The sequence below is a fragment of the Anser anser genome (genome assembly GCF_964211835.1).
Source record: "Anser anser genome assembly, chromosome: 7".
Taxonomy (NCBI): domain Eukaryota; kingdom Metazoa; phylum Chordata; class Aves; order Anseriformes; family Anatidae; genus Anser; species Anser anser.
This window is the reverse complement of record NC_139727.1, coordinates 40368517-40392810: the sequence shown is the minus strand read 5'-3', so window position 1 is coordinate 40392810 and position 24294 is coordinate 40368517. Positions and strand designations below refer to the sequence as shown.

At 41.5% G+C, this 24294-nt stretch overlaps 1 protein-coding gene across 1 annotated transcript; it reads right to left on the bottom strand.

The window, feature by feature from the left end:
• GLRX3 (glutaredoxin 3) lies at positions 1-20658 on the bottom strand. Its single transcript, XM_083844847.1, has 11 exons — positions 20484-20658; positions 15971-16079; positions 13032-13106; positions 12231-12432; positions 7005-7177; positions 6850-6911; positions 4057-4114; positions 2946-2998; positions 1841-1880; positions 1666-1758; positions 1-271 (listed from the first exon to the last, which is right to left on the bottom strand). Exons 1-11 carry the CDS (start codon positions 20555-20557, stop codon positions 221-223), a joined length of 990 nt encoding a protein of 329 aa, XP_083700973.1. The 5' UTR covers positions 20558-20658; the 3' UTR covers positions 1-220.
• Positions 20659-24294: the final 3636 nt, after the last annotated feature.

Here is a 24294-nt window from a genome sequence, read left to right as displayed (position 1 = left end):
TTCTTCAACATTGTATTTTAATTGAAGAACTTGACTTTTTTTATCTTCAGTGGAAATACATATGTTCACATGTAACATGGTCTTGTGAAATACAGAGTACATGAGAAGCCTTTATTTACTTCTGATCAGTTCCACAGGGTTAAGTCATATATTGCTCCAATATAATCTATAAATGAGTAATTGTTCAAAGTATTTCAGTTCCCATTGCCGTCCGTTGACATTAATTTTCTCCCTTCAGAATAGGCAACAGTTCACCATTTTCTTTTAGCTCCTGTAAAGGAATGTACAAAACAATTATTCCCCATACATTTTGTGATTACGCTAACACAGTTTCAATAGGGACAGTTTACAGATCAATTCAGTAGCTATTAAGGGGATGAACTAGACGACCCACTAGAGGTCTCTCTTGACCAAGACTCTTTAAAGTTCATAATCTTGAATTTAAATTCTATTTTGTGTCTATCAAGTAAAAGAGGGTGCTTATTTAGGGAAAAGAAACCTTCAAAAGAATTAATTGTTATCTACTTTAAGAGGTAAACATCCCCTGGTATATCTTCTAGATACATCTAAGCATATACAAAATTTTACAACATCCAAAATGAAAAAAACATTACCCACTGTTTTAATGTGTGCTGGTAACAAAAACTGTCAAACCAGACAATGAGATTTATAAGAGTTATAAATAAGAAGTACTTGCGTGTATTATCTTCGTGGCTTAATTCAAATTTTGAGGCTTTAACTTACCAAACAGAGAAAACCAGGAAACGGTTTTAAAATAACGTGTTGTGGAGTGTATTTTCTTTTCCCACATCTCAAGAGAAACAGCTCTATCTCAGTTTTATTTCATATTATGCTGTGTAATGGAATGCACTTTAAAGTACTGACAACATTCATCTACCCATACAATTTACTGGGAACCGAATACAGCCTAACAACACAAATAGACAAATTATATTTAAATACCAGTGAGAGAAGTATTTTGTAGCATCTCCGCAATGCCCAAGACTATACTTACTGATCACTGAAGTAACCCACACACTTGTTAAATAAATAAAATTAAAGTAATCTATATAATTTAAGTAATACCAGTATTTTTAGAACTAAATGAGATTTATTGATTGCATCTTCCCAAGAGTTACAATGTCTGAGGAATTGGCTATAAAACATTCAGACAAGAATGGGCTCAAGAGTATTTGGGGTTTAGAACACTGTGCCTGCTGTTACAAAAATCAAAAACCACAGTAACAGATGCAGATCTATTTTTGTTGCTTCAGGGTCTGTTCAAACAACTACAATAAACCTTACTTTTTTCCAGGAATGAGACTCTTTGGTAGGAAAAAATGTCTCACCCACCTTATTTGAGAAAAGCAATGTCAGAAGTAAAACTAAGAAGAGAAACCTGTAAAAATACACCCACGGGGTAAAAATGGTCTTTACAGTAACAGTAACTGACTGCTGTCAAGAAAATACATTTCACTGATAAATCTTGGCATATGAGAATGGTAGAGATTTAGAGCTCCTTTCAAGCGTATGTTGAGCTAATGGAAGTCACACTAAAAACAACCAAGACGGCCACTACACAGACTTTTCTGGATGTTATAGGCAGAAAACATTTTTCAAGTTTTAAAACAAGTGGTCAATTTACATTGATTCTCCCATTCTTACCTTAACAATATCCAAGCCTCCAACAAGTTCACCTTTCACATATAACTGAGGATACGTTGGCCAATTTGAATAGGTTTTTAATCCTTGCCGCACCTAAGAAAAACAACCTTAACTGTAAACTTCAACTTTAGGAAAAGTAATGACAAATGCCACAGTGATGGAAAGACTTAATTACCTCTTCATCCTCCAGTATGTCGAATGTCTCATAATCAACACTAGAAAGGGGAAAAAAAGGGTTTATATTAATAAAGAAAAACATCAGCTCCATAGGCATCAAGAACTAATCTAAAAAATATCTAGTTTCGTGGGAAACTCCTGACAATGCCCAGATGACAACATAACGTGCTAAAAAATTAAGCTGTATGGCTTATACTGCTATTGAGCAAATGTGTTCAAAGCAATTCTGGTCAGTATTAGCTTAAAAAAAAAGAAGACATCCTTTGGAAGTTTTTACTGAGGAATCATCCAGCTACAACTATTTTATTATCTTCATATACTACTTGCAAAAAAAACCCAAACCACCCACAATAAGATGCCAGTGCAAATTTGAGTACTGGTTGATTCATATTTGAGCTGTGTTACACAATTCTTTGCATCCAAAGATCTGTCAGTCTTCAGTGACTGGGAAGGATGTAGATTCCTTCAAGCAGATAGGGTCAATGACAGGGAATAGCAATTTGAGTAACTGCTACTTATTTCCAAACTGTATATTGATATATACAGTTCCTTTCTAGCTGTCTGTCATCTAAAACAATAAATCATTCTAACATTTAGTTATCGAGGCAACTGCTTAACCTCACACTAGCAGTACAAATGGCACATGGGTTTATTCAAAGAAAGATGATACTAATCTCTCTCTCTCACTACAGAAGTAACTGCTTTGAAGATGAAAATTGAGACTACATAACAAAAGGCTCCAAGATTAAGGAAACTGATCAAGAGGGATCTCTAAGAGGAGCTGCTTATCAGAGTGGAAAGATTTCTTTAATGTCGACAGCAAAAACAATTACTGTTGCAATAACCTGTTCAGTCAGAGCAAGACAATCACTATGTAGCAGAGCTAAAGCAGCGCAATATCAGACACACCACGTTTGACTTGGTATCAAATGAACAGAGTAGGGATTTACACTACTGGCTTTTATATAGGGATACTCAAACACTTTTGAGCAAAGAAAATGACATTCTGGGAAGTCTTCCACCATAAATAAAGAGTTTGGAAAATATTCAACTGCAGTTGTTAAAACAGAACTGGCTTCCTAAATTACATAAGACTTACGTACCCAGTATTATTTATGATTTCTATAATTTGCTTGCTGAATCCACATTTTGCAGTCTAGAATGCAAAACACAGACATTAGCACATATTTCTGCTATATTTAATCCACAATATTTCAGCTCCAAGTTACACTAAAGCTATTATCAATTTCTTGCTAATGGCAACCTTACTGAATGAGCAATACTACTAATCTTTTTTTCATTCTTCTTTCCACTCTAAGCTTCAAACTCTACTGAACATCTTTCTTTATATACTTGGAAGTAAATGAGAAGTCTGAGAATATTAACCACTTTCCTCAGCTGCGAAGCGATACAAGGTGAATCTGTTTTCTAGGTTTGGTGATATTATCTTGGAAACTAGTGGGGCTTTGGAATTTTCTTAACATTCAAAAAGCCAAAGTCATATATAGGTTGTGTATGCCTGGCACACATTTGTAAAACAGATTATTTGGAGACTTACTCCACCCCTTACTTAACCATTCTGGAGAGAGTAGCACACTATGGTCAACCGATAAATAGTGTACGTGTACAGCAACGCCCACTTCCAATTATTAATTTGAATTATGTACTGCAAACTCTTTACATTGACAGTGTAGGGACACAGAGCGCCCATGTTTTTCAAAGCAGTTGTGAAAGCATAATAAAATCAGAGAAATTGAAAAGAATAGGACACCCAATGCACCTAGGTCACCAAAGGGAAGCTTCAAAAAAAACATGTAGACAAAGCATCAGGTAATAGTCAAAGAGTATGCTTCAAGTAGGACAGACATCAGGGATAGCACTCGGTACACCAGAAGAAAACCTGTTATCTGCAAAGACAATCAATAAGGCAAGACCAAAACGACACGCACAGTTCTTCCATTCATTCCTGCACCGTAGATCAATTGACAGATGTCACTAAAACCAGAGAATTTCATGCTTGGTTTGTAACAATGCTATCAACATTTGAGCAATGTATTTCAATCAGCTAAAACATAGACTGTTCTTCTGTTACTCACAGAAGTACCAAATAAAAAGACGTAACTTCCCAGAACCACCGATTTTTATTAAGCAAGGAAAAGAAGTAACTGTAGCTGTTTAAGTGTTGCAGAATATATATACTTTTTTAAAACTTACCTGTTTGTTTCCCTTCATAAAAAGCATCACAGGAGCTTTGTTTATCAAGGTTTTAAGCCTACAGAAAACAGGAAAAAAAAGACAAAACAGCTCAGTTATTTCAAAATCTCAGTTTCAACAAGAAAACAAATGCAAGAAGTGGAAAGACAGCAACCTACAGCTTCAGCAAGTGCATTTAAAGCAGTACTATAAACAATTCCATTTATATTGTTTACAGTACTTTTAGCGAATGAAATTGAACAATCCTGTTACTTCCAGAGCAACAATTTATTTTTCTAGATTGACCTCTAAGTATCAAGCAGCAACAAATTTAGGAGAAACATCCTTTTTGGATATTTTTCACACAGGATGCGTACTTACTCATATATTGCTTTTCCTCACACTGAATGCAGTGATGTTTCTTGTTCTACATGCAAGACCGTCTTCCGAAGAAGAAAAGCCATACCTAGAATCAGTCACAATCACTACGGACAAACCACTACTGGAATTCAGGAATAGGTCCACTGTGCCCTGGCTGCTGCTGGTTCACCCACAGAACCAGACGGTCTCCACCTTTCCCTGTCCTTTTAGTTAAGCCTTTCTGTGACAACTGATGAAAAAGCAGGACCTGCTGTCCAACAGTTTCTTGCTAAAGGCATGTTACCCTCTGTAAAACGCATGGCAGCTGGGCATTTTCTCTGAAGTTTCACACAACGCGAAGTAATCCTAGACTGGAGAATCCAGGGGCTTTGCAAAATACCGAAGTTTTGTTGGTGACCTACAGCCTGTGCACATACAAACCTAAAGCCAACAATTTTTCCATCCAAGTCACCTCTAGGGTAAAAAGCAACAGTTACACTAACATCTACAGTGAGGATGAACTACTGCAATCTGAGCTGGTTCCCCAGGCTCCAGATCTGCCTCACTAAAGTAAGCTGACTTCCAGAGCCCATTTTCCAGGCGATTTTCAGAAGATGACACAGTTCACTGATTAGAAGAGATCAAACACTGAGTTAACGGAATGCAATTTGGCATTAAATAGATTCTACTACCAATTTCCTTCATTTTATTGAGTCTTAAGACATTTGGGCAGCTAGCCCATCGGTGTTTTTTTCTTATGAGCAACTGATAGAGTGAGTGTAGCTTGAAAGAGATGGAAGTTGCCCCAAAATTAAGTATGAGGTTAACTACAAAGAGAAACTAATGTGTGTCAGAGTAAAGAACTTCCCAGTTGTCAACAGAAAAAACTGTTACATGTTAATTTCATAAACTAGCACCTAACTTAAAGAGCAAGAATAAACTAGGCAACAAGAAGCAGATTGTGACTCACCCAGTTTGCCTTCACACCTTTTCTACGTCAAAATTGATAAAATTCACATGCCTGTTTAAAAGATGCTGCTGCTCCTTTAGGGAGACATTTGCTATACCAATAATTTTGCTCTATTAAAACCAAGCGTAGGGCACTTCAAATTATCTTCTCCCCCTCAAACAGACCAAGCAAAGCAAAAAATTATGTACAAATTCAATGAAGTTACAGACTATGCCATTTTGCAGAAAGGTTAAGAAAGAGATTAAAGGAAGATTTCTAGAATAGATTTTTTTTAAAGTAACATGGTCACAATCACATTTTCAGATATAATTTAGTCTCAAACTGCAAAAGGTGAGGATTTCCGTGATCTCAGTGAAACAATTTACAAGTTACCCTCCTAGAGTAACAATGCATGAACTTCAAGCACAGTACAAGTGAAAAAGGATTTATAACTACACAACTCTGAAAGCGTACTTCATCACTGCTATCAAAACGGGTTTCATCACATTAATTCTCCACTGGGCTGAGAAACCAAAAGACCAGCACCAGTCTCATCTAGAGCTCCGTAAGACTTGCTCTTGCCATCTTCAGACAGCAAGTGGGAAATCTCTGCTTACATATTTGCCTTCAAGGCACAGGCCACCTTGCCGGTAAATGAGCCTCAGTTTGCGTGTCTTAACGGCACTGCTCAGGCAAACCAGAAAGGAGTGCCGCGTACACCAGCATCTTCTCAAACAACGACCTGTCAGATGTACGGAGCTTGACTGCCTGGGGCACGTCGGAATTTCAAACAGGAGTGAATCTTCAAACGGGAAGGTTAAAGGAGGACAAATTGGTTTCTAGATATTACCTCTGATTCAGGAAGCAGCGCTGCCTACTGATGCAGCGTATGCTTATGTGGCCAAGGTGAAAGAAAACAGGAGCTGAAGGACAGGAGTAATCAAGAAAAATGAGCAGAAGCCTAAGTATTTTGCCTACAGTAACATCATAGTTACGAAGCCTGCGTCAAATGAAGCTAGCAGAAGTTACTAGTGTGTTCAGAAGGGGATTTTCTCAGTTACCTTTAAGAATAAATTCTTTAAAAAAGACAAAAATCTATATACTCCTGCCATAATAAAAAATTAACCAATCATAAATGTAATAAGCAAAGCCTGTAATAACAGTACAGCTTAGTAATTTCATATAAAGAGATGCTTACTGTATAGAAAACAGAACATGTTAAACAACTTGAAATAAAGATTGTAGGATTTCTGTAACTGAAAGGAAATTTGGGGACCTTGAGCAACCTGATCTAGTGGAAGGTATCCCTGTCCATGGCAGGGGGGTTGGAACTAGGTGATCTTTAAAGATGATCTCGAGTCTTTCCAACTTAAACCATCCCATGTTACGGATAAAGTTAAAGAACAGGAATTCAGAGGGTAAATATAGGTATTCGTCTGTAAAAATGAAAAGACAGGAAGTCTCAAAAATAGACCTCCTTAAAATAATGACATAATACATCATACCTGTCCTCTAACTTCTGTGCCTTCGGACAGATTGTATCCAGTTCTCCAGAAGCCTCAAGTTCCTAGAGAGATTGGAGGAGAAAAATCAATGTAAGAGAAAAAACCCCACATGCTTCTGACAATTACCAAGATTAAGATATTTCTCATTATCTAACCTTGATAATATCAAGTCCACCTATAAGCTCTCCAGCTACGTACAACTGTGGATAAGTTGGCCAATTAGAATATGTTTTCAGCCCCTGACGAACTTCTTCATCAGAAAAAATATCAAAACTGCTAAATGAAATACCATGTTTGTTCAGTATCTCCACCATTTGTTTGCTGAAACCTGCAAACACAAGAAAAGAAATATATATGTTTAAGCACAGTATTCCTGTGTCTGCATTAAACTTCGTTCATTAAAAATATGCAATTCTTCCATGCAGGAAATTCCCAGTAAGTTATAATGTGTTACATATTGCTCTATTAATATTCTCAAATAGTATAAAGGAAGAAAAAGTGTATTTATTACTGGGATTACAAGTACACAGACAGCTTGGTAAGTCTGGAGCTTCCCTACATGCAAAGCTACACAGTAACCCTCATATACTTGTCTGTTGTTCCAACACACTATTAAAGCTAAGCTAAATGCACTCTCTTATTCTGTCTCCTCCAGCTCTTCTCCAGGCAGCATTCCTGAAGAAGAAAAGCTGCTCGGTAACTGTAACGGCATCTTCAGTAGCCTTCATTTCATTCCTCCACTGGCAAATCATTTTCTCTGCTGCTGGCATTTCTTTCTCTAGCTACTACTGAACTTCCTTCTACTGCTCCAAAACCAGGGGAAGTTGACAATGCAGAACTGGTATTCAAACCCACTACTACATCACCAGTTTAACTTAGAAACTTGCCTTTAATGTTTGTTTCCTAATACTTTTATTTTAAGAGTATGCCCTTTCCTACTTCAGGGTAAAAATGCAGATTCCTCCATTTTTTTTAATCTCTATGTTCCCATGAGTATATAATATTATTTAACCACCCTTGTGATACTTGCATACCATGCTTTGGTTTTCCTTTTATGACCAATTTTCATTGAGCCCTACTCTGACATTTTTTTCTGAAGGATATTAAGCACCGAATATTACAGTGTAAACATCCAGATTTTAAAAATTATGTGGCCAACCTCGGAAAAAAAAGTTACTCCTTTCTGTAACTAAGAATCTTCTTCCAAATTAAGAATCTTCTTCAAAATAAAATCATGTCTTATATAAGAAGTGGCATTTGTGAAAATTCTGGTCTTACAAAACTTAACTAAATCTTCTTACACTAGGGGGAAACGCACATAGAATTTCATTTTCCCAATAATTCTCCTTCTTTTCTATTTTAAATTCGCCATTCTCTTTTATTAAAGTGAAACATGAAATTGATGTCTCTAGAAGAAAATTTTAAGACAATTACTCTCCACAGAAACTCTTTGAAATTACTTAACCACAACCCCACACCCCAGGCTGTATCCTTCAAGTCAACAAGTCCATTCTTTACGGGCTAATGCAAAAAGAAACCTTAGCCTTTGATGTTCAATGTCACCTCCATCCATTTAACACTTCCACCAACGCAGAGGCACAAATGGTCCTCTGCAGAAGACATCGGCCTACTACATGTTTCACAGTCCAGCACAGATATTTAGTCTGTAAAGCAAACGGCTAGGAACAGGTCTGCTGTACTTTACAGCATAAGGAAGGCAAGGATTGGATCTTTAGAGCTAATGAGCAGATCTTGATCCACAACTCCGCTGCTCCTCTACTTGCCCTTCTATGAAAATCATACTACTGAGAAGGAACTGCTAAATACGTAGCCACACACGGAAAGATTCTGGAGCTGTACTTCTCTAACACATGTTCTTTATCCTAAAGTATTTCAACACCTACTGCTGTTGTTTTAGCGAACCTCCCTTCTAATGAAATACAAACCCGCTAGATTACACTGCCGTACAGTTTGCAAAAGCAATCCCTGAGAATCTGTCCTTAACACAAGGTGATAATGTATTAGATCTTCGCCAACTCATTCTTGCATAGTCAAATGCCCTTGCAATCCTACTAATTCCCTAAAAGAACTCCAACAAGCGCTATGCAGACAGATGAAAACCTCTATACAAATGTTAAAAAAAAAGATGATGCTTAAAGGCTTTAATAAAGGGAAAAAAAGAAGCTTTAAATTCGAAAAAGAATCAGAGTGCCATACAAGAATAACCTTTGATTTCAGCTTGCAGGACCACCTATTAGTTTTTGAAATATGGATTTTTACTACAGCTTTCTGCAGTTTTCATGATCTGCAATTTATTGAGATACGAAGTAGCAGTATTTATATGTATGGCATCTAAGTTGCTTTTCTTTCTACAACCGAAGTGTTAAGTTCATGTACAGCCTGAAGTAAAACACAGATTCTGAATTTTTCCATACATCTGGGAGTTCATTAGCAAACAGCTAAAGGCTGATTGCTGATGGTTATTCTATCACCAATATATTAGCTCATTTCTACTGTAAGAGGCAGTGGGGGGGAGCTTTATTTTAGCTGTAGGCAATTACATGCAAACTAGAAAGATTGATTGGTTGTGTTTCATTTTGAAGGGTTATGGTAGCAGTCTGCAAGTATTATGCTTCGGGATGAAGTGCCAGAACAGCTTTACTTCGGTAACAAAAGATTTAGGTTGAATTTCTGAGGAAATACTATACACATATTGCACGGAATAATCAAACTGAACAAAACATTTTAAGCAATTATCTACAAAGTCATAAATGCCACTCAGCCTAAATAAATGACTTTATCAACGAAGCAAATAAATGCTATCACAGGCTGAGGGGATCTGATGAAATAACCCAATGACCACAGCAACCACCCACAGCTGCCAGGACCCACACAGCGGAGGGGACATAGCTTACCTTACCCTGTGCTTCGCTGTTTTTTTCCAAGGAACAAGCCACAAACTACAAAAAGATTTCAAGTTACGCTGGTGGACAAGGTTTCCCACTACTTGCCAACTGCACTAAAGACACCAGGGCACACCTATTATTTGTATCAAAATAGGTATCAGTCACAAGTATCTTCACCTTTTAACAGGTACGGCTCCTTTTATTTAATTGTATTTATATTATTCCTACTACTGGTACAGCAGATTCATATTATCTTTGACAAAACATTACCTTATTTCACCTTGAAAAAGGCTGTGTCTATTCAAGGATGTCTGCCAGGAGCTATCAAAGCAGTCTACAGCAGGCACAGTATTTAGCTACAAAATGCAGAGCTGTATGTTCAGATGATCTTGGGTGTTGCACTACATTTTAATACGTGCATCATTTAGGTAAGCTCCTCCTTTGTATTTTTCAGGGGGTACCAGGGATCAAATACAGGAACTGAAGGTTTGAAGAAATACCTACCTTACCACATTAACACAAGCAAATGAACCTGTGTTATACTTTTAATCCACTTTCCATACTGAGTTTATGCCACGGTACCTAACTGTCCTCAGTTCTGATGCCTCAAAATGCCTTTTTGGTTTGTGTTTTTAAATAGACTCTCCCATCAACAATGAAAACACACAGAAAGCCGGAAGGGGTCTTTCTCCTACAGATCTTTAAATCTGCCCAGCAGCCTGCCCAGCACCCGCAGAGGAGCTGTGCCGTGCCCGTGCTGCCTGCTGGTGCTGCCCCGGCCCGCGGCTGCCTGAGGTTTAAGGAGAAGCTGGGCACGCAGCGGGTCGGGGCACAGCCGCTCCTGCCTGCACAGCGCTCGTGGGCTCACCGCGGACACAGCAAGAGCCGTGCCTCCCTCACAGCCCGTGCCCACCCTCACGGCTCGCCACACGCCCACCAAACTCACAGCACAAGCACAGCAGGCTCGCTGACAGCACCGCCACATCAGCGTCCAGCACAGTGAAACCTAAACACGCAGCTGGACAACCTGCCCCGAGCAGGCACCCCAAACGTACTCACCAACAGTCAGGGCTCATCAGAGCACCGCCCTATTACTTGGGGTTATTTCAGGATGTATGGCTGCACCTCACAGATCTACTTCGGAATAACCCAAAACTTTGTCAAGCACTGATCCTGACCCAAAGCTACCTGAAGTTAATGAAGAGACCTACTTCCTCTACGGACCTAATCGTCAATTGCAATAAACAGAGCCACAGCATAGCTCCCACCAAGTAAACTGCTCTTCTGTAAGGTGAAGCCTTCGCAGACAATGCAGAACAGCAGAGGCTGTTTGCAAGTCACGTATCGCGAGTCCATGTTATTCTCACTCCACCAAACCAACATGTCCCGTACACATGGAGAGAAACGAGGAATGAATGGCTGTGGTTGTTTTCCCACACTGCATTTTGCTCCTTGGTTGCTTTATTTATTTCTCCCCTCCTCCCAAGGTGGGATATGGGGTTTGGGGAAAAGGTGCATCTGAAAATAACAGCACAAACTAGTAGCTAAGCGGGCACTCCTCTAAGGTATCAGCAGAAAGACTGGTGGGTAAGGAGCAGGTTGACAAGTGAAGATGAACTTAAAGAAGCTGTTGTCCTGACATCTGTCCCCAGAAGGTAGATAGGGATTACGCTCAAAGCAAACAACCTGGAGAGCATTGTGTTAATTGCCAAAATGATGCCCACGGAGCTACACCAGAACAAGAGGAAGCCAACACCAAGCAAGCACTGCCAAGAGCGCTGCCTGGTCAAGCAATCCCCACCCTTCTAGTTACCTCCTGCAGAGCATCACAGAAGGCTCTACAAAGTCAGTTCCCCAAAGCAACTTCTTGACTGCCTGAGCAGAAGGAAGGCAGCTTCACAGTACTTAACTTCGCTCTTCAACATTTATCTGCTTTCCCAGTACAGATCAACACTTCAAGGTAGCTGGGAACCACGCACCCTAAGCAGTGAGCAAGGATTAAAAGCACTAGGTTTAAGAAAAAGCATTTCCACCCTGGCAGAATCATGCTACTGTCTTTCAATTTTACCAGCTAGAATGGCTTTATTTTCTTTTTCCAAAATTGCAACAGCAATGCCAGATGTTAGTCGATTCTTGTTATTCCTTGAGTTGAACCATTCTCTTCAGACTACGTTACATTTTTAACATGTGTAACAATGCTCAAAATACATTGCAACTGAACCTCAGGAGAAGCATCCTAGTTCAAGGATAGCACTGCACGTGTTCTTCGGGAAGCACCTATTCTGCCACTCCGTTTCCAAAATTTAAGCAAGGGAACGGCAGTTTTCTAGCTGCCGATAAGCAATATGGTAACACCTTCGTGTTTCTAAGCATGCAAGACACTGTTAGGATGTAACTCCACAGAACCGAGTAATTCTGAAAAACAGCCTAAAGCAAGCATTGCCATATTGAACACGAACTTCAGAAAATCCTTACCACACCGCGGCTCTTTCGGAGAGCCTTTCATGAACAGCATGCAAGGGGCAGCATTGATGAGCTTCTTCAGACGCGCAGTCAGATCTTCTTTTGTGCTGTCGTTAGAGCCAGCAGACACAGAACTGCTGGACGCGTGGCGCTGGACTTTCTTGGTCAGCTCTGGGGCATGTGCACCATCTAATCTGTCGACTTTCTGAGAATTCTAGGGAAGCCAACATACAGGCTTGTGTTAAAGGATTAAATCCAGAATTTGTACTGTCATAAAAAATAGTAAAAACCACCATAAAAAATAGAGATTTTCAGATGCAGAGGGGATTACTGTATTGATCTTTCAGCCAGTCTTTAGTTCCAGCTGACTCAAGACTCATACCATTCTGTTAGCTAGCTACTCTTAACACTAGCAAAGTTTGCTATTAAAAGAGTGATAAAATATTTTGAATTTTATCATCACAGGCAAATGCGCTCCATACACACTTGTCATTTCTACCAAAAGATTATTTGCTCATTTATTTTGTCATGTTGTAGTACAATAGCTAGGGAATATTACCAGAACATATGACCCAAGAAGGTATGACAGCTAAAATAAAACCTTTACACAAATCCTAAAGCAATTAAGGAACCTCTGAAATATTACACAGAATCATTCCTGTTTACTTTTTTAGGTTCGACTGGATAGAATAGCTCAGACACGCAAACATTTCTTCATTGTGAGAGTTCTTACCAAGTTTCTGCTTTTCCAGCAGTAATAAAAAGAGTATACATATTAGAAGCTCATTTTCTCTTAAACCCATTTTCTCCTACCTTAAAGAATAAGAACGTTGGAACAGAACTAATTTCATATTTTTCAGACACTTCAGGCACAGCCTCAGCTTCCAGCTAAAAAACAAGAACAAGGAGAGAGAAAGATAGTTTTATTTTCATAATCTTCTTTAAAGCTCAATTGTGGATGTCAAACCTGTCTAAAACATTCTTCAATACGTTTTATACATTTTAAAAGGAATTTGATGCAGAAGTTTGTGACATTTGCATTTAAATGAGACTCACTGGGTTGGCGTGTCATCCACTGAGCCTACAGTGTCAAAACAAGTTCAGAGGTTTTTATTTTGTTGCACATTTCCAAAGATGCCTGGAGGCTGCGAATAAAATTTTTGGTGCACTGGTGACCTAGTAAATTTTCAATCATATGCAGCTACTACTATATTGAAATCCATAAATCATTGACCCCAGTTATGTCATGATCACAGTGCTTATTTTCTGCCCACAGCAATTCTCGCTGTTTGCTCTATTGACTAATTTCTAGGGGCTGTACATCACGACTGACTTTTGCAGCCTTCTGCAAATTATGAAGCAAAAAGGAGCATTTCTTCAATAAGCTATTGACGCCTACTAAATTTTATTTTTAACTCCTACAAGGCTACTAAGCATTGAGTGCAAAGCTTGTTTAGCTTATTGGTTCTAATCTCATTCAGCCTTCAAAGGCATACCTTGAAATTACACAATGTAGTAAATCATCAAGAAAACGCATCTTTTAATGACTCATATTTATGGTTTTCTACGCATGGGCGAAAAGATTACTTGAGGGACAGAAGTTACAGAGCAAGACTGTTTAAAACGCCAACTCTATAGCAACTGCAGAGTTAATGGTAAAAAAAATGCTAATAGATATGTTTCAAACAGAAGCCTGCGATCAAGAATATAGAAGAAAAAGCCTTTCAAAATCTTCTTCCCCAAACCGCACGGTGACACTTCAGGAACAAGCACTGAGAGCTACTTAACAGCTTGCTCCCGCCCTCCTGTCCAACCCTACTGCATTATTTTAGACATTACTGATCGTTCTCACTCAGCTGAAACGTAGCAAACCTCTGAATATTTTAACACTACAGCATGTTTTGATTTGCCTAAGCCATACAGGCTCTTAATGAACTTGCTGAACGCAGAAACAACCCAACAGAGTAACTCAAAACAGAGTTCATCTCCGCCTCTACTCCTGTAAATGCTTCAACAAGAGCAGAGAAACTAAAGCTGTAAACTGAAACCTGGAAATAGATTTCAATTAGCTGGTCTCCTCCGAGGGGAAGATGATTAAATGACATATCCATATGAATTTTTCTTTTCCAGTAAAGTTTCCTGCTTACCTGATTATTTATGTTCCACTCTGGTGAGGTTCACACACAGAGAACTGATTTCATTTCTTATTCCAGTAACTTGCTCTTATTGTCAGCTCTTTTCAAAGCAGTGTTTCTAACTATTTCTCGCCATAAAAACACTTCCATTTTAACCAAGGCAAGGATCTTAAAATTAGGATATGCAACAGCTGAAATGAGAAACTGCATTTAAAATAACTTCAATATTTATTGTCAGCGCTGAAGTTCATTTCACTATTGCTTAGCTCTGTTGTAGAATGCGACTGTTCAGGATTTGCACTGTGGCACACCACTCTTGGTTAGCCAGCTGTAACCACTTGATGAGTTAAAAGGACAAAGAAAATTCAGATTCTGGCTACTCTGGAACATGGACCTACATCAGACAGAACCTCCAAAAACCAAACATCCCCATGAGGAATCAAAAAGAAAATCCATAGCAAGAGAATTTACTCAAGACTTTCCGTAGATTGCTTTCTCTAAAGCACTACAGGAGTTTTGGTGGGGCAAGGGGGCAGGTGCGATTACCTCAGCTTCACAACACACGGCCACGTGGCTAGAAAAGAAAGTTTTCAAACTTTCTTGGAGCTATTAAGAGCTGCAACTACTCTATAAAAACATGCATCTCCAATTTCCAAAATGTTGAAAATTAGTCCTTTGAAGCTCTGGTTCATAAAATAACCCAATTAAGATAGTTCCATCCTCCTGTTTTACAGGAAGAAACACCAACTGAGAGAGGGATCATTAAAAAAACACTAAAAGCTGTCACAAATCAAATGAAAATATTCACAAACAGCTGGCTGTTCCATTACTCCCTGCCCCCATAATCAGAGGCGTCTCATTAACAAGAGTTCTTTTAAAGTAAACAGCACATGGATGAAGTGCATTCGTTTTCCCCTCCACACCGGTTCTTGCTAGGATGTGCAGATGATCTCACAAAGATACAGCAACTCCTCTGTGTACACACCATCCAGCACGACGGCCCTGCCACCTTACAGCATCAACATCGTGTAAACTTACATTGTCTTTCCCACAAACTACGTGAAGATCACAGTTCATCTGAAGTATCAGACAGAAAATCAACTAAGATATCCATCCGAGGATCTATGCAGCCAACTAGTAACATCATGGGAACAAAGGAGATCTCCAGTAATTTAGAAACACCGTTCTTTTCAAATGTAATCTCAAAACCACAGACAAAAAAAAGTCACGCTGCAAAAATACAGCTGCACACAGGAAGGACGGACTGAGACACTGCAGGCACAAATTTAAAGGCTGATTTGTTAGACGAAGTAGCTAATGAAAGGAATTTCTTCATTGTATCTTAGCAGACTGATATTTTTTTTCCCATACCAAGATAAAATGAAGATGTTATTTAAGCTTGTGGTGTCACGTTTGGATGAAGCTAGAACTTCTATCCCACTAAATTTTCGATATACCACTTCCACACGTTCAACTCTTGCCTTCAAGAACAAAGTCATTAAAGAATCTCCAGAACAGCTGTACTCGTACTTCGCAGCACTTTGTTCCCTCTTGGCAATAACAGCTCTCCTCCGCTTAAAACAAGTCCAACTCAGCTGCCCGGCCTTGGGGACTTACCGTCACGAAGGTGACCTGCGTGTGCTCCTTGGCGAGCGTCGCCATGACCTCGTTCATCTGAACACACTGAGGAGCCCACGGCGCCCAGAAGTGGACAACTACAAGGGACCTGTTAAAAAAATAACAGCATTTATTTTTAAATTAGTTACGCAGTATAAAAGTTGGATTTTCCACGCACACAAACCCACATATCTTCCTGAGAAGGAAATCAACAACTGAAACCGAGAACATTTTCTACAGCTTGCGGAGAAGACAACCCCACTGCTTCTTCAGGAACCGCACCAAAACCCAGCGCTACTGCTAAGGGGATGCACAGAAAACGTCATCACATGTTCTGATAGCTAAGGAGCGTCCGTGGGAACATCAGACAGCACGAAGCCAAACAGCAGAGAACAAGTGAAACACCACGGGATGCAGCTCGGGAGGCGATGGAGGCCAAGCCCTCAGAACCCCTCTCGGGCACCCCGCATCTCTCCCCGTCAGGTTTTGGGTTCAGAAGCCCTGGGAGCCACGGGCCCGGCTCCTCTCCTCGGCACCATGACTGCCCCCTGCTCCTTATCCAGGAAACAAAGTGGGAACTTTTCTGAAAACACCATACTGTAGCGATGAAACACCATATTCTGCTTCAACTTCTTATTCAAGGTTTCCTTGAATGTTTGGTATTAATCAGACACAGCATTTAAGTGATTTATTCGTAACTTATAAATGGGATTTGATACAGACTCCTTGAGAGCCCTCAGGTCTCCGGCGACCGCTCAATGTAACACATGGATCCCAGGGCTCTGCTCAGCAAATCCCATCACACTGGGTCCTCTCACAAGCCCAACCAAACAGCCTTTGATGACAACAGTGACAACTATTTACATTTTATTTTCAACTCCATTTTCCAGGTTTGCTTAAGTCAAAACTGCGGGATAACAGGAGATGCAGAATAAAAACCACACAGTGTACTATTTTTAATGAGCTTCAGAAGAGATACAGAAGTCAACGCACCTATACCCTAGAAGCCATTTAGTGTCTTTCATCAGTCAATAATGGAAGTTCACTATAAATTGTAATAGCCTTGCAGGCAGCACAACATCCATATGGGAACAGCAGCTGTGTTATCTGAGCGCGTACTGTGAATACAAAGCCGAATTCAATTCGGCCATGGAACTATAGAATCCATAAAGCTGATTTTCCAAAGCAATTCCAGGAAACCTTGGTAGAAATGCAGAATGATTAGGCCAGTCTTTTTTCTCATCGTGCCACCAGTCAGAGCACGGTTCTGCTCTGAAAGCTGATTAAAACTTGGCAGGACTTAGAGGCTAGCGACAGCTGAAGGGAAGGAACGGCAGGACAGCTCTGTTTTCCTGCAAGCACCAGCCTCGCAGGCTTAGACCTGAGCCCGGGGACAGCTCAGGACCTCCTGCGCTGCCACCTGCACAGATTCTTCCAGCACTTTCCTACGAGTCGCCAACAGCAACGATCCCAAAGACAAACAGTCTGTCTTTAATTACAAGAAAACAGCCGTGCTATTAACAAGGACTACAAGCTCTACTATTAACTACAAGAAAGCAGCTCTGGACTGCCTTCGCTGCCCACAACTGACACCAGCGCTGAAATCCTCATTTAAATGATTTATTCTTTACTTATAGATGGGATTTGATACAGACTCCTTGAGAAAGCTCAGGTCTCATGCTTGACGTAACACGTGAATCCCAGAGCTCTGCTCAGCACGCAGGTTTTTAAGCCAATGCACGGAGGGGAGACCGGGACGGGGGAGGAATTCTCCGTCTGTACATGAGGGCCCAGTCACAGCAGACAATTTTAAAACGCCAGAGGCAGCAGCAGGTCAGTATTTCGGGGACCCGACCACGCTCTGATGCAGAGTAATCGAGAAATTTGCTCCAGGGTTGGTTTTCCTGTACTTGCCAGTCACAACCTTCTTGTGAAGTTCCAACCTGGAGACCTCCTCCAACACTGTTCTTCAGGCACACGCTGCTTACTTACACCGGGAAGAGCTCAGGGAACTTGTTACAAACGGACCAAAGCCAAACAAATGGTATTTTAAAAAAATCAAGTTTTATGATGTCACTGTAGTCATAAAACAGGCTACTCTACCTTGATCTGTTAAAGCTTCCAGGCTTAATAAAAGAGAACAAAGCGGATGCAGCTGCCAAGCTGTCACGGCAACTGTACAATGCCCGCATATGTAGGAAGAATTTGCATCTGCTGAACTGCAAGCAGGGCAAGGGAACGCTGCCGGGGCTGAAACCACACGGGGAGAACGGAGAAGCAGTCCATGGCTCCGCATCAGGCCAAAGCACCAGTAACTGACTCAAGGCACTTACTTTCTATTACCTGAACACAGGAGGAACACAAACGCTTCCCCTGCTAGCGAGATGCATTTCACAAGTGCTCAGTCTGACGCAGTACGCACAAAGGGACACGTCTCATCACACCGATGTCTGCGTGTGCCAAGCAGAGAGGAAGGACAGTCACAGCTATTTCACACTCGCTTCCCCAGAACCTAGTATTTCCTTGCCGACATACAGCTGCAGCGCACTTCACAAAGATACAAATTATGTATTTATTTAAAATTAATGTGCACCAAGGGTTTTTTTTTTAAAAAAAAAGTTCACTCAAAATCTAAATTCTGTAATTACCATCTTGGTACCTGGGCGTTTTAAATGAAGCTTAAAAACACAGGAGTAATTAAAAATATTAAGAAAATTGAGAGTTAACAAAATGAAGCATATGATTCTAAACAACATACTTCCTATATTCAACCATAATATTTCTAAAAAAATTACCATTACCCATAAAATAGAATAGAAACAAAAAGGTTATAACACGTCCCAACGTTTCCCTTCCTGTATCATTCCACATTTCATGTTGTTGGGGATAAACTCTGGACTCAGAAATGAAATTCACTTCCTCCATCACTGATACCTTTCTTAACCTTGAGTAGCCGCAGATAAGTTACAAGGATGTGTCACACATTCTGGGCTTTTTATTCCTCCACAGAAAGTCCTGTTTCTACCACACAAAAAAATTGTGTGAGACAGACTCACAAAGCACACCTTTAAAACAAAGGGTCTGTTGACTGTAGAACCGGAACAGTGAGACATTCTCTACTTAGGAAATCCAGAAAATAATTGCTCCACAATTCACCCACTTTTTCAGCCTAGACAGTGAATGTTTTATAAGTATTTATATTCCTTCTTTCACCAGCAGCCCAAATTACTCGGGTTTATACGCTGACTTTTTTAAAACGTAGGCTATGCAAAACAACAGGCTACAAAATGATGAGAGAAGAGACTCAAAAACTTTGAAGACACTGACTCAGTTCATCTTCTGAAACTCTAAAAATTTAAATATGTTTTGGAAAAAAATAAACCTTCAAATTCACACTTCTTCCATAATACAGCACTTACTAGTAAGTTGATGCAAGAGATTAATTTTCTTAAACTAGAACTCCTGAGAAGTTCAGTGTCAACATAAAATGACGGCATTTGCAACTGATTAGTGGCAATCCTATTGGCTCAGAAAAAACAACAATTCCTTTAAAAAAGCAAAATTAGCAGTAAAATAGCATTAGGATGACCCTTAGAAATTCTGCACGTTTCTGATCTAAACCTTTACCTTTAAAAAAATATTAAGAAACTTTTGTCTTTCCCGTTTCATTATTTAAGCCAATGTTTAAAATTATTTTGATGTCGTTCACTTTCTCGTTTTTCACGTTTTGATAATCTAAATATAGGAAGTATGGTATGCTAATGCATTTTAAATTCTTACATTATATTCTTATATCCTCATATTTAAAATTCTATCATCATCCAGAAATGAGACCACTTTAAAAAAAAAATCTGTGATTTGGGGGAGTTGTTACATGCTGTTAGCTTTGCAAGTGAAGGTTTGCGTGCTTTTATTGGTTTCTTAGCGGAGACAAACAGAAACACCAACAAAGCCAAACCCTTCCAAGTCAGAGGAAGATCCCAGAACCATTAGTGTTGGAGAAGCCCTCCAAGGTCATCTGACCCAACCACCCCCCTACTGCCAATGCCACCACCGAGCCACGTCCCTAAGCACCAGCTCCGAGACCATCACCAGCACCAACATCACAGAACCAAACGGGTAACCGCAGAATAATGGGGTGTAATAACGAGCAGGCCCCGCCGCGGCGCGGGCACGGAGGGAAGGGCCGAATTCCAGCGCCGCTGCGGGCACTAATTCGACGTCGCTCGGTTTCTTCCCGAGACCGCCCCGGTTTCGGCAGGCAGGTGCGAGCCCCCCGTCGGCGTCCCCACAGCAGGGCCGAGCCGCAGGGCGTTGGCAGCGCCGCAGGCCGCCCGTGGCCCGTCCGGGCCCGTCCCGCGGGACCCCGCCGCCCCCTCAGGCGCTGCTCCAGGGCGGCCCCGCGGCCCTCCCTGAGGCAGCGCCTGCCCCAGACGGGCCGCGGCCGGCCCAGCGGCGGGATAACGCCCCCGGTGCCTGCTCCCCGGTGCCCCCCCCCCCGGTGGCCGCTCACCGGCCGGGCTGCCGCAGGAGCTGCCCGAGCTGCTGGGCCGAGCCCGCCGCCGCCACCGCCCCCGCCGCCGCCATGGCCGCCGCCACCGGACCGCAGGGGGACGAGGAGGAGGAGGAGGAGGAGCGGCGCCGCCTCACGTGGGGAGCGCGTCACGTGGGGCGCGCGGCGCGCGCGACGCGTCATATAGGGGCGCAGCCCGCGCTGGCGCAGCCCGCGCTGGGCAGCCCGCGCAGGCGCAGAGCCGCCCCTCGGCGCAGGCGCTAAGGGCGGGAAGGGCTGAGGCGGGGATTGGGGCGGTGTCACCCGCTGTGGTAACGGCGCCTGGGCGCTGCCCGTAGGCGTGAACAGTCGCAGTCCGAACGGCTTTGCCGTTTGTGAAGGAACGAAACAGCCGCATATCTCAAAAGTCTTAGAGATATTTCAAAGTAAAATAAAAAAAGTCAGTCAGCGGTCTGTTCCTGAAAGGTTCCTGTCCATAAAGCGGTCACCAAATCAAGACCACTTATGTTCTGGATGAGAATATCCATAAAAAGAAATAAGGATATCTAAATAAAGTACATATATGGATTAACTTCATTGCTTTTCCATAATTTAAACAAGACCTCGAGTTTGTCTTCACCTTTAAAAATTATTACTCAACACTTTTCTTACCAAAATAATGAACTTTCTATTGAAATGAAAGCAAAGACTTCAATTCAATTTAATGTAATTTACACACTAAAGGAACTCAGAAGCTTACAGTATATAAGACAAATTAGAACACAGATTTTGAAAAAGGAGTAATGCGGGTGTAAGAGACATGAGTCCGGAGTCAGCTCTGAGAACGGATGCAGTATGTGAGGGCAGGAAGGCTGCCCGGCAGAATCCTTGGCTCTTGCTGTGTGACCTCTTGCTTCAAAAAACACATCAGGGCAATAATACTTCCAAGCTTCCAGTACTTCCAAATGTACAAAAGGAAAGGCTGTTTATAGTTCTTACCATTCGTATCAGGTTGCTGTTCACAGAATCACAGAATCATTAAAGTTGGAAAAGCCCTTCAAGATCCTCTGGTCCAACCACCCCCTACCACCAATGTCACCCACTGAACCATGTCCCCAAGCACCACGTCCAACCTCTCCTTGAACACCCCCAGGGACGGTGACGCCACCGCCTCCCTGGGCAACCCGTTCCAACGCCTTTCTGACTGCTCTTTCTGAGGAGAAATGTCTCCTCGTTTCCAACCTGAACCTCCCCTGGCGCAACTGGAGGCCATTTCCTCTAGTCCTATCGCTAGTTATCTGTGAGAAGAGGCCGACCTCAGCTCCCCACACCTTCCTTTCTGGTTGTTTGAGAGAGCAAAAAGGTCTTCCCTGAGCCTCCTCTTCTCCAGACCAAACAACCCCAGTTCCCTCAGCCGCTCCTCACAGGACTTGTGTTCCAGGCCCTTCACCAGCTTCACAGCCCTTCTCTGGACACGCTCCAGGGCCTCGATGTCCTTCTTGTAGTGAGGGGCCGAAAGCTGAACACAGCACTTGAGGTGCAGCCGCACCAGAGCAGAGTACAAGGGGACGATCATCTCCCTAGCCCTGCTGGCTGCAGTATTCCTGACACAAGCCAGGATGCCGCTGGCCTTCTTGGCCACCTGGGCACACTGCTGGCTCATGTTCAGGCGAGCACCAACCAACACCACCAGGTCCTTTTCCTCTGCACAGCTTTCCAGCCACTCTGCCCCCAGCCCATAGCGCTGCATGGGGTTGTTGTGATCAAAGTGCAGGACCCGGCACTTGGCCATGTTGAGCCTCATCCCGTTGGCCTCTACCCATCGACCCAACATGTCCAGGTCCTTCTACAGGGCCTTCCTACCCTCCGGTAGATGAACACTTCCCCCCAGCTTGGTGTCATCTGCAAACTTACTGAGGGTGCACTCAATTCCCTCATCCAAGTCATCAATAAAGATATTAAAGAGGATGGGCCCCAACACTGACCCCTGGGGAACACCACCGGTGACCGGTAACCAACTGGATTTCACTCTGTTCACCACCACTCTCTGGACCTGGCCGCCCAGCCAGTTTTTAACCCAGCAAAGCGGGTACTTGTCCAAGCCATGGGCTGCCGGCTTCTCCAGGAGAATACTGTGGGAGGCCGTGTCAAAGGCCTTCAGGGCCTACCGATTACCATTACGTTACAAAGGCCTGTCGCCATTACAAAGGCCTCAGGGCCTACCTCTTACCATTACCTACAAAAGCTGTTCAGGACCTACCTATTACCATTTTCCTTCCAATCCTTTGCCAAGATACTCTGTTGAAAAGAATCAGAAAAGAATCAACCCGAAATTAGATTTTCACTCCAAGCTTACAGCCTGTAAATATGCAGCTGCTACAATTCGTGCCACTGAAACCAGGATTACCACAGATGAACGAGAATCACATTGTGCAGAGGTGGAACAGGATAAGAGTGAATATTTTATTTGATTTTGTCTAATAATACTTTTATCCTTTGGATGCAGAAAGAGAAAAAAAAAATCCAAAATATTCTTATCCCTGTGCTGTGGAAAAGATGGTTATAAAGCATCCTGAAGAATTTTACTCTTCTTATAAATAAAGTCTTGATACACTGCTGAACAATATTTTGTCTGAAATCTTAAAAAGCATAACAGAAATTAATCCAAAGTAAAATGTTTAGTCCATTGAGTTACTGTCTGTTTTCAAGTAATACTTCTAAAAAAAAAATATATAAGCATTTCTAATGACAACAAAGAAAAAGTAAGGTGTAACAATATATGCTTTCCCAAAACAATTTCTAGTTGACGTAGGTCTAGTTGACTAGTTGAGGTCTAGTTGACCTCATTAAACAAATAGGGAAAGACCTGAAGTCAGTGGGTTACACCACAACAGCTAAGAACAGATGCAACTTTAAGATTGTTATCAGACCACGCAAAATCTTCAACGTTCAACAATGTTTCAACAGCTTTTGAAAAGCAGCAACTGGAGAATGCATCTGAAAATTTTGATCATTGAAAATATAGATAATTTATCAAGGAATATGTTGACAGAACATGTGACAACGGTTTTAAACTAAAGGAGAGTAGGTTATGATCAGACATTAGCAAGAAATTCTTCCCCATGAGGGCGGCGAGGCCCTGCCCAGGCTGCCCCGAGGAGCTGTGGGTGCCCCATCCCTGGCAGTGCCCAAGGCCAGGCTGGGGGAGATTTGGGCAGCCTGGGCTGGGGCAGGGGTCCTGCTCACTGGGGGGGGGAAGAGGGTGGGAGGAAGGTGGGGGGGGAGGCGGGTGGGCTGTAGGGTCCCTGCCAACCCAAACCATTCCATGATCATGAAGCGAGATCACCACAACTTAACAGTCATACGTTCATCTTAACTTTTGTCATGATGAAAGCGGAGATTCAAAGAGACTTTTCGCAAGCATGATTAGAAGAAGTATGAGAACTTGATTCTGTGTACTGATCTCTGTGTCTCTTGTGATTTGAGATGAAGGGAGGGAAACCAGTCCATTCTGTACATTTTCTCTTGACATTTTAACCTAACAGAAAATCAGTGACATAATCAAGAATTTTCAAGAATAGAAAATCTTTGGGAAAGACGTATTTGGGATTTTACATCATATTTTGCTTTTAAAAATTATTGTTCCTTTCAGTTACAAAAGAAGCAAAAACTTATAAGGTTTTCCCAATAAAATATTTATTCGGTTCAAAGTAAGAAATTAATTTTGCTTAAAACCCAAATTCCTTGTGTTAGAAAAACATCTTACATATTAAACAGAAAAAAATTACAGAAAAACATCTTACCTATTTCTATTTTAGATTTCAGATTGTAA